At 38.0% G+C, this 12302-nt stretch overlaps 1 protein-coding gene across 1 annotated transcript in view; it reads right to left on the reverse strand.

Moving 5' to 3' along the window:
• The window catches only part of ofcc1 (orofacial cleft 1 candidate 1), a 217079-nt gene that overhangs the window by 136761 nt on the left and 68016 nt on the right, over window positions 1-12302 (reverse strand). The window contains exon 6 of the mRNA XM_043689352.1: window positions 1390-1478. Coding sequence (XP_043545287.1) covers window positions 1390-1478 — 89 coding nt within the window. The remainder of the gene's footprint in view (window positions 1-1389; window positions 1479-12302) is intronic.

The raw sequence follows: 12302 nt of genomic DNA on the forward strand, positions 1-12302 counted from the left end.
AAGAACATGCGTTAATGACCACATAGTCTTGATATTGAACCTCATTTATATTGGCAAGATGAGACTTCCTTCTGAATCCAGCAGCAATAACCATCCTGATTAGCAAATGGGGAGCAGCGGATTGTGTAGATGGAGCCTCAGGCTAAGTCCATCAAAAGCCCCATGGCAGGGAAAGTCTGGGAATGGAAGATTCAGGATCTGCTTATAGAGACTGAAGGAGCACTGATAAACATCCTAGCCTGCAAAGAAGGGGTGGGAAGAGGTATTGGCATAGTGGTAATGTAAGTGGACCTGAGATTAATATTCTGGGGATATGGGTTCAAATCCCAACATGGCAGATGGTGAAATTTTGAATTCACTAAAAATCTGGAATAAATAGTTAGCCAAATGGCAACTATATAACCAATACTGATTGTCATTATGATCTATTTGGTTCACTAATGTTTCCAGAACAAATCTGCTATCCTTACTCGCTCTGGTCAGAACATGAATTCAGACCCTCAGCAAATAATTGACTTTTAACTGCCCTCTGGACATTTAGTGATAGGTTATAAATGCTAGCTTAGCCATTGACACCTACAGTCCATGAACCAGTTGCTGTTCCCAGTAGATTTATCCTAGTATCACCACTTCCTGTTCAGGTCTCAGGTTACACTGACAATTCAGGGTCCAAAAACATCATGAAAACTTAATCTGCAAATTTAATAAAGGACTACAAGGTTTCCAGCTACAAAATAAAATTGAATTTGGCTGATCATGTGTTAAAATTGAAGTTCAGTTAAAAATAGGATTGAGGTTAGTTGAAATAAAATGATGATTTGAAAGCCTGCCAAATCTATTGTCCATCAAATGTGAGAAATGGGCATTTTGATGTGTTACTGAATAACCACAGGAACTAAGTGTACAAAGGCATAACATCCTAAAGAAAGTTGAAGAGCAGAAACTTGGCAGATAAAAGACAGAGGGAAATGAAGGTTGCTTGTTTATGAGACCCACCTTAGAAAATCACTCATTCATTATTTTAACACTGAGTGCTCTGTCTCTTTTGCTTAATCTAAGCCATTACAGAAAACTTGCTTGAGGAAACAAAACGATAGTACAGTATGAGCAAAAACACTTCCGACTTGAAAGGCTGGCAGGTTGACTACCACCTTTGACTAATTTTATCAGAGTTGTTTTACAGCTGAGAAGATGTATTCTCAACAAAAAGGATTGGCATGTGTTGCCAATTTCACAAAATGACACTCATTTGGGCTTGTCAAACATATCAAATTCATCAAAGACACAAATACCTTTGGATGTGAAAAGTATTTTCACAAATCTCGGCTAACAATTGCAGGCATTTGCAATGGCACAGTGTCAAGTATTCAGGACAACATAACTCTTCACCTGGAAGAATATTCCACTCTTGTCATTTGCTGCAGTCAACTTATTAAATTTCTCCTCAGAGTCAATGTTACTTCCACAGGACTCCTGAGCTGCAGTAACAAATAAAGAAACAGAAACACAGTTAAGAAATGTTAGCTATTACTCTGCTAATGCTGAAATTTCCAATACAACATAATCAGGTGCTTATGGTGAGGCTATCTAGGAAGGGTTCAGTGTAGAATGAAAGAAAATGTTACAGAAAGTACATGATAAGTTGATTTTCTCACTGGCCTTCTGTCTTTTCGGTTCTTGTAGAAAATTGACAGCTAAGGCAAGTACACATTAATGAAGCAATGGAGCAAATTTGGCTAATAAAAGGATTAGATGGTAAAAGGCACCAGAGAATGATAGGTAAACCAAACAGGCTTAAGGTACATAAAAAGAAATGAGAGCACATAAATTAAAACAGACATATGTCAGCATATTATGACAGCAAAGATGACCAAAGTTCCTATGAAGAGTAAATTGAATATGCTGAGCATAATTCTTTATTCTTCATTCTCCAAACTTATGCCAAACAGCACTTCACTAAGCAAGTAAGAGTTCTCTGATCACATTGTGCAGCAACAGTATGAACTCAGCTGTGAAGATTTCCTCAATATTCTAACAGAATCATTAATGCATATTCTTCCCAAAATATGAATGGCTTCACTGAAAATAATAACACCTACCCCTATTGTTCTGTAATATGCTTAAGTAACTGCAAAGTCCTCTGGGTAAAAGTCAAGACTCGGAATGATTACATGGGGAGCACTGTATCAATAGAACACTCACACATTTTCATTGAGTTTATTTTGGAGATGGCTGTAAATAATAAAAAAAAGTTGGGCTATTACACAGATTACTTTAATGTTATTTTACAGCATTGGCAAACCATGAAATATTGGTGTTTTGAAAGCAATGGAGCCTAGAGATGTAGCATAGTGTGTTAATCAACACAAAAGATATAAATGAAGAAATCTCAGCCTATTTTGTTTAATACGTTGAAAGATAATTTTCTCTTATTAAAGGAAAGTATATCAGCATATTATGGTAGCTACAAATTGAATTCTTTCTAAATGGACTTGTGCTTTTGTTAGTCAAAATCTTTCCCCATTATATTGTACAGCTCTACACTGATCAGGAGAAGGATACACTCCAAACCAGTAAATTAAATAATAATTAGTTATACCTCTACATTGTTAACAAATCTATTTATTGACCTATGATGTGAAACAAATATTTAATGGTAAGGTTTGTGTTATGTCTTCTTGTTTCCAAATGTTAGATATGTTGAGAAACAAAAAGTGCTGGAATTTCATTGGGCATATTTCTTCTTGCTCTCCACGCGACTTGAATGAGACTGGTACATTGCCAATTGGCATATGACTGCGCTGCGGCAGTGAAAGTGACATTCCAGGATGTTTACTCATAGACATTTGTTGCAGATTCTTTGCAAATAATATAACAATAGTCTTTACTTTAAAAAACTTGATGCCACTGTATGGTATTCCTATACCCAATCCCAGTAAGTTAAAATACAGGGTTGCCAATCAGGTGCCGACATCAGAAGACTCTGATGCAGGATGATGTGGTGACACACTACATACAAGGGGAAGCCAGAAATATAAAAGTAAATTGAAGAAACCAGTCTCTAGAAAAGAATATTTAAGCAAATTACCATTAAAGGGAGCAACATTAATTGAAGGCTAACTGTCATGAACAGTTTATCCTTGTAAACAGCTCAGGCAAGGATTTGGCATCCTTCTACCCATGCATCAGTGAGCTTTTGCCTTGCTTTATCCTTGTCACTTGAAGACAGTACCTTGATTGGCATAATTGTCTTACTCTTTCTTCAATTCAACTGCTCTGCAGGTGATTTCATGTCAACCTTGGCTTGAGAGGTCTAGATCAGAATAACAGTAAGACAGGGTCTGAGTCTTTTTCTGTCAACCTTGTGGGAGGGTCCTCAAGAGGTCTGGTGATGAGGTGATGATGTTGAACCCATACAGTGCAGCAAGTTGTTTAAATTCTTCAAGAGTGAATTAGGTTCCAATTATCACATATTGTTCTGATAAGAATCCCTTGTTCAGCAAACACACTTGTACATCTGACATGTTTGCTAGAGTACTCAAATCTGTAACATTTTGAATAAAAGGAACTTTGATTAGTCTGCAACTATGACATACTATTCTTGGTTGTGTATGAATAAAGTGGCCTCCTCAGCACATCGTGGTCAGTGATAGTTCAGCAGCTATCACCCTCTATTTCTGCTGTATGTTTCTATCCTTCTGGCACACATTAAATATAAAGTCTATTCTTTCAATATCTTTGTAGGTGTGTATTCAGCACACAGATGATCCAGTGCTGATCTAACACTTCTTCATTCCCATAGGGCCTTTATTTATCTTCTGGAGAGGTTCTGTCTGTGTTGTTTGAATAAGATTATTCTGCAACAAATTAGCAGAACACTGCCTTCCAGTGATATGCCATGTCTAACAGACCAATAGTGGCATATTGCTGGTTAATTTGTTTTATCTTATCAGGACATCCCTGGATCTTTTCTTGTCTTTGTTGGTTGCATCTCTAATTTGACTCAGTTGCAGTGGTAGTACATTGAATGGCTTGGAAACAGACCTTTCACTCCAACTTGTCCATGCCAACCAAGTTTCCCAAACTAAATTAGCTTGACCACTTCCTTCTAAACCTTTTCTATTCATGTAGCAATCCAAATATCTCTTAAACATTGTAACTATTCCTGTATCTACCACTTCCTCTGGAGTTCATTCCACATTCATGTCTGTCAGATCCCTTTTAAATTTCTCTCCTTTCACTTTAATATGATGCCCTCTAGTTTTGAATTACCCAACCCTTTCCTAGTCACTTTATCTATGCCTCTTACGGTTTTATAATCCTTTAAAAGGTCACCCCTCAATCTTCTATTTTCCAGTGAAAAAAAGTAGCAGCTTATCCAGCCTTTGCTTATAACTTAAACCCTCCAGTCCTGGTAACATCCTGCTAAATCTTTTCTGCACTTCCTCTAATTTAATAATATCTTTCCTATAGGGTGATCAGATCTGTACACAGTATTCCAAAACTGGCATCACCAATGTCCTCCACAACTACAACATGATGTCCTAACTCCCAAACTCAATGGTCTGAGCAATGAAGGCAAACATTCCAAATGCCTTTTTTACCACTCTGTCTACACGTAAAGCAACTTTCAATGAACTATGTACCTGAACTCCTAGGTCTCTCTGTTCTACAACACTCCCCAGGGCCCTACCATTTATTGCGCAAGTTTCACCCTTGTTCTACTTACCAAAATGCAATACCTCACATTCATGAAAATTAAACTCCATCTGCCATTCCTCAGCGCATTAGCGTAATTGATCAAAACCCCTGTGAAATCTTAAACAACCTTCCTCACTGTCTACTATATCACCAATTCTCATCAAAAATCACACAATCACACATAGTCCAACAGGTTTATTTGAAACTAATGTTCATATCATCCACAATCTTACCAACCTATATTCTCATCCAAATCGTTTACATAAATGACAAACAGTGGACCCAGCACCGACCCCTCCAGTATACCACTGGTCACAGGCTTCTCGTCTGATAAACAGCCCTCCACTACCAGCCTACGTCGCCTGCCGTTAAGCCAATTTTGTCTCCAATTGGTAAGCTCTCCCTGAATTCCATGAGATCTAAATTTACTAATTTTGGACTTTGTACCTAGATCTTTTATTTCATGGTCTACTGAATAAGTTCCAGCTCTTTCCAAGTGTTGAACTCCTGGATAGCAGGGCCCTCTGTTTCAGTAATGTAGAACATGCCATTAACCTATTTTCTTTTGTATCCCCCTCTGATTTCTATTGTTCTAAGCTCAACTCCCTTGTATTCCATTAGCATAACATTGCTTGGTTTCATAGCACCTTCCCTTGAGTATCAATTTTCTTAAAACATTTCAGGCAAGATCAGGGCTTATGCCCGAAACATCGATTCTCCTTCTCCTTTGATGCTGCCTGACCTGCCGCGCTTTTCCAGCAACACATTTTTAAGCTCTGATTCCCAGCATCTGCAGTCCTCACTTTCTCCTATAGTATTGTGTACTCTGGTATCAAACTTCAGCTTCAGATTTATGCTGGCTTATTGCTTATCCTCTTCCTGGTCCAAATGATCATGTAGATTTCTTTTGTCTGGCAAATGTCAAGTCCAGACATTTCATTCAGTTGTATGGTTCCCACATCTATTGTTTCCTCAAACTCATCATTACTGGCCAGGGAATGAATGTGTTGGTCTCTTTCCCTTCTCATTCACTCTGTTGCTGTTTATGATCACTTGTTTACTCTGTGTATGGGAGACATGGTGGCTCAGCGGTTAGCACTGCTGCCTCACAGTGCCAGGGACCCGGGTTTGATTCCAACCTGGTTGATTGTCTGCGTGGAGTTTACACATTCACCCCGTGTCTATGTGGGTTTTCACCAGTTGCTCTGGTTTCCTCGATCACTTGTTTACTCTGTGTATGGGAGACATGGTGGCTCAGCGGTTAGCACTGCTGCCTCACAGTGCCAGGGACCCGGGTTTGATTCCAGCCTGGTTGATTGTCTGTGTGGAGTTTACACATTCACCCCGTGTCTATGTGGGTTTCCACCAGTTGCTCTGGTTTCCTCCCACAATCCAAAGATGTGCAGGTTAGGTGAACTGGCCACGTTAAAATGCCCATAGTGTTCAGGGATGTGCAGATTAGGTGCATTAGCTAGGGGAAAATGCAGAATAATAGGTTCAGGGAATGGGTCTGGGTGGGTTACTCTTCGGAGGGTCGATGTGGACTTGTTGGGCCGAAGGGCTTATTTTCACATTGTAGGGATTTTATTCTATTCATATTTTCCGGAGGACTTAGCTTTCCATTAGCTCTTCAATTTGATTGACATGAAAGACATTTCCTACTGTCAATGGACTCCTCTGGTCATCTTCACTTCCTGCACATATTTCTCTCTGTCTAGTGTAGCGGTTTCACTGTGTTAACCCTATGCCTTTCTCTTCATTTTATTGAATTCTAGCTGCTTGGACAATCTGAGCAATGTAGACAGGTGTTCCAAATGCCTTCTTTATCACCATGCCTACCTGTGATGCAACACTGAACGAACAATGCACCTGAACCCTCAGGTCTCTCTGCTCTACAATACTCCCCATTCCATTTACCACACAAGTCCTGCCCATGCTCTTCAGCATTCCATGAACATCCTCATCTTTTTCCCCTCTGGTAATATGTGCGGCCTGCAATTTTGTGATGTAGTCCTTGTTAATTTTCTTTTGTACTTCAGGGTGTGCAGAGCCTCAAACGAGCTAATCCAGCAGACCTTCATTGGTGTCTTTGAATTTACATTTTCCAACTGTATTTTTCAAATTTGTTAGAAAATTGTCAACATGCTCACCTCATTTCTGTCTCAGGCCATAATATTCATTCTGGTGGGCCTGATTATTTGAATTTGACTGAAATTGCACTGAAAGTTTCAACAATTTCTGATCTCGATTTCAGCTGTCATCTTCACTCAGCTCCCAGCTATTAAACAAGTGGAAATCATTCTCTCTTGCTCAGCAAAGGATGTAGCTGGCTCTTACCTCTTTAGCTAGTGCATTTTATAAAGTTACTGAATACCCATGTATATGTTTGTTCAAATTTTGCAAGCACCTCTATTAAACCATCAGTACATGATGAGCACCAGCTATATGTTTATCATTCTGTTGTCATTCATTTCTCATGATTCACCCAGGTTTTTTTTCTCTCTGATGTTAATTCAGTTTGAGCTTCTGAAGTAAATACATTTAAAATGATTGTTATTTTTTACTCATAGGCAACTACTGCCACCATTTCATGTCTTCTGGTTGCCATATTTTAGAAATAATCACATTTGAGACTCAAACATGCCGTTGCTTCATCGAGTGTAGTTTTTCTGCTCTCCAAGTAGCTGATACACAGTTCCACAGCACATGACTACAGAATTGGAGTGAACGTGGCACCCAGGGATATATATGCACATATATTATTTGAACTCTATACAACTGTTTGATCGGAATAGCACTGTGGTAAATGTTCAAAGCAATCACGTTTTTGTTCCATATTGCACCTTTTCAAATGAAATCTCCCCATCTGTTCAAGCAATGAAAATAAAGCAGGGAAATGTTGCGTCTCACTTAAAATCAGTATACATTTTTTAAGTCTATATCAACAAGCAAAGCAATTGCGGCTTGTGTTGTGTTAATTCTTGCAGTAGATATTTGATAAATCTTGAAGGATCATGCTCATAATGCAATCACTGTATTATGGCAAGTGATCTAAATATATAAAGGTCTCAGTTTCCGTCTTACTAAGTCTTCTTGCAGCATGACATGCTGAGGGAGGTATAGTACAGTACATCTAAAATGCTTGAACTCAGACATGCAAGTGCCTGTGATTGCAGTGTACAAATGTTGAATACAGTTGCTATAATAAAAGTTCATTAATTCTTCAGTACTAAATGACTACATCTTCTTATTTCATGGGAGCTCATACCATAACAGGTGCAGATCATCAGCTATCTCAACACCTCACAGCATTGCAGTAATAAGTGCTTATAAAAGAATTCTCACCGAAGATTAGACAGTCCTGAATTGTAAAGCATATAGAGGCCAACCACAATAGGTCTAGGTAAGTACAGATTGCGATTTAAATAGCCAGCAGTCATACTTACCTTCTTTCTATTTAAAGTTCAAGACCTAATGAGCTTGAAGCCATCTGCCTATTTTACAAAAATAAACAAATTAGTTTCACCCTACTTCCCAACGTAAAACTTAAGATGCAGTCATTAATACACCTTATTGGTTTAAAAGCAAAATTGGTAGCTTAAATGTTTATGTAAGATTAAAACTAACATTGGTAGTTTAACATTGTCAGTATAGTTACAGACTCTTCCTGCTGAAACAAAACCAGCCTTTCAAGCTCAAGAAATGATTTTCTAATCTCGATATTTACATCTGTGCAGTGGTCAATTGATTTTGCCATTTTGTTTCCTTCAATTTGATCCCAAAGCCTGTCTCGATGCTATTGCCCTTATTTGGTGCAAACTCTCTCTACAGGTTGCAACCTATAACTCCAATCCTTAATTCCATAAAGTTAAAAATCACACAACACCAGGTTATAGTCCAGCAGGTTTATATGGAAGTATAAGCTTTTGGACTGCTGCTCCTTCATCAGGTAGCTGTGGAGTAGGACCATACGACACAGGATGAAGGAGCAGCATACTGAAAGCTAGTGCTTGCAAATAAGCCTGTTGGACTATAACCTGGTGTCGTGCGATGTTTAACTTTGTCCACCCCAGTCCAACACCGGCACCTCCATATCATAATTTCTTAAAGACACAAACCTACACTCAACAAAACTTCTTAAAGTGGCTGTGATCATGAAAGAAAAAGTAAAATAGAAAGAAATCTAAAAAGACAGAAGGGCAAACCAAATAATAAAGGAACCAGCAAACCCTGTACTCTACTTCAACCAAACAAAAAAGAACTACACATCTACCACAAGAAATGGAAGGCGAATATTCAGTTATGGATTGGACAGCAAGTGACATCTTCATTGACTTAAAGCTATTTACACAACATATGCAGTCTTAGTTAGTAAATCAAGCTATAAATGATCTTGGGAGGTGATCACTGAAAATCACACTTGTTATTGGCAAGGAGGGTGCAGCAGAATAAATATATCCATGTCTTCCTGAGAGCAATTTAAAAAAATCCAGAGAGAAAATGGAGTCTAATTTGTGGATCAGCTCAAAGTACAAATCAACTTCTGGACTGACAGAGTGTAACATATATTATACAGACAGGAACCCCAAGAGTATAGTGACTAATTTGTCTCGAGAAGCTGCAGTAAAGGAAATGAATGTAACCTCTCTGAAGGAGAGGCTCATTGAATTGGTATTTGCTTCTTTTTTGATCAAAGCATTCAGGTAAGATCTTCTGGGCAAGATGAAGAGCAATACCATTGATGCCTTGCTGGTAGATGAACACCATAATGGTATACCAACAACAATTTACATGCAGTCAACACTATTGCTGCGATCAGCAAAACGTATGTAGAAGCAAGGTCTCTCATAAATATGCTCTGTCTCACCTACCCAGAAGTTATCTGGTGTTTCTTCATAACAACAAAGCATGTGGCACCAAAGGATATTGGGCACAGGTGCAGAAAATGTGGTTACAAAAGCCAACCTGATACAGTTGGTACAACACTGATAGTACAAACAGTCATCCAAATGGACACACATATAAACAAGGTGAACAGCCAAAAAACTGAAAAGCAGCCTTCGGAAAATGACCAAGACTTTCATATTTACATGCTATGTCAATGGTATAAGACAAGCAGAAACTTTTATGACAGTCAATGTCATATGTCCTCAAAAGAGAAGTGGACACAACCTGGAAATCAAAATTATTACAGGAATTAGTGCAAACATATTACCAGTCTGTGTCGTAAAAGACATGTATCCCAACAAGCAATGCTCCATTGCGCAATCTACAAAAGATTGTCTTGCATCGTATAGTGGATCATCAAATTGTGCAATGGTACAATCACACTGATGTGCACATTCAGTTTGGATTCAAAAATCTTCTATGGGATAGATACCAGTGATCCAACAGTGACAGGGCTACCAGTACACACAGACCTTAGCATGGAAACTATTCACAAGATTCAAACCACACACACAGTGGGAAGAATTGTCATTCCTTGTCAAAAATAGGGGAGACCGAAAGAGATATACCCACTGTGAGCAGGAAGAAAACAATCACAACTTTGCATAGAAGAGAAGGAGAATCAGAATTCTCATCACAAATACCTGAGACCAGCCTGGATTGCTAAAATATGCAATCAGCCCAGGTCGTATGGAACCATTACTGATCATGGTGCTACATTACGAAGAAACAGAAGCCAGCTCAGAGCAATGTGTGATACTCCAATCATATATACAGAGTGAGAAAGTAACTTCTGCAAATAAGTACTGTATGATGATGCTGAGTGAGAGCAACCAGCAGCAAAACAACCAAGTTGTCAGCCAGGAGCAACCAAGAATAACACATACCACCTCAAGTGGGTTTATGATCATCAGAGCAGGATACATAATCAAATCTCCAAACAGTATATCAAAGTTTGATTGATTGATCGTGTTAATACTGTTTTTACACATCTGTATAATTGCTGGACAATAGTGCCCAGGGACAATGATGTACATCTATTTTGGATTTCTTAACTTTAGAAGAAAAGGGGATGTTATGTTATGTGTTGCAGCAGATATGCAATATTCCTTTAAAGGAAATATTCATGATATGACCACCACATAAAGGTCTCAGTCTTCATCATATTGAGTTCTCTTGCAGTTGAGGGAAGCCTGCTACAGCTTATCTAAATTACTTAGCTTGTGTCCTGACATGCAAGAGTCTGTGATTGTAGTGTACACTTGTAGACTCGATAAAATGTAGAACTGAAAAAAGCACAGCAGGTCAAGCAGCATCAGAAGGGAATGAGAGTTGACATTTTGGGTACATATGCAGACATCAGGTGCTGAACTAAAGGTTTCTTGAATGCTACAGTAGCAAATGACATACATTTCATTTGTATGTTACAGGAGATAACATAAGTATCACATCACCGTAGTCACAGATGACCAGGTAGCTCACTATTTTACCTTCATGTCAGCTTGTGTGCTTTATATTAATTTTGCTTTATATACATTGCCTTGCATTTGTGATAAAACTATGTGCCTGCACTTACAGAAGTAACAGGACATACTATTTTGTCATCAGTACAAGCAAGTGTAGTTAGCTTGTGATTACTCCTTCATCCAAACAGCACTGTACACATCAAATCTATTCAACCTTATTGCACTCATTTATTTTTTTGATTTAAAACATGCGTATTATTTTTGTGCAAAGAATATGGATCAAAGTATGGACTTCAATATGACTGACTTAAATATGTTTGAATTTCTTTTTGGATGTATTTCTATTCTTCTCAATCATTTTAAAAATAACATGCCAAGTCACTCCAATTTCTTTGCAAGGCAGCCCAATTCTGCCTTTTGCCTTTACTCAAGATTCAATAATATTACACAATGCTACAACTGTGGCTGGCTGAATTCATTTCAACTCCTACTCTCCAAATATCTTGTAATAATTTGCTAAATAAAACGCAATAACAATAATTTCTCTACTGCAACAACAGTGAGGAGCTACTCAAATTGAAGTTCAATATAATTTGCACCAAGATCTGAATAAAACATATAAGGAAAATCAGTCAAATACTCGCAATTAGAGGAGATGAAAAATCTAAAAAGAAATTAAATTTAGTTGTAATACAACTTCCATTCTTCCCTTGCTAGAAAATTACTACCAAAGTGTTTTTTCTGTAATTTAAATGTTAAGCCACCAGATGTGTGTCTCATGCTTGAAGAGTTGAAGCTTTGCATTATTTAGCATATTAAGACCCACAGAATGTAAAAAAGAATTCTTCATTGCCCGGAGGTTCTAATTAAGTAAACCTTTGCTTGATGCATGCAAAAATTGCAATACAAGAAATTTCTTTTGCAGCCAGTCACAGCAATATAATAAATATGGAAAAATTTAAACCGATGTAATTTTTCTTTTGCTTCAGGATTCAAATATATCTACTATAATCAGCTCCTCTGAATAAAGGCGAACAATCAGCAAGACACCTAAAGCACTTAGGTTAACATCCACATACTTTGTGTAATGGTAAATGAATATCACATTTCACACACAGTATTCAGAAACCGTAAGTTTAAACTTAGTTATCTGTGGCATTTTTTCTACTTGCCAAATATCTCAACTTT

This window comes from Chiloscyllium plagiosum, chromosome 4 (assembly GCF_004010195.1).
Source record: "Chiloscyllium plagiosum isolate BGI_BamShark_2017 chromosome 4, ASM401019v2, whole genome shotgun sequence".
Classification (NCBI taxonomy): domain Eukaryota; kingdom Metazoa; phylum Chordata; class Chondrichthyes; order Orectolobiformes; family Hemiscylliidae; genus Chiloscyllium; species Chiloscyllium plagiosum.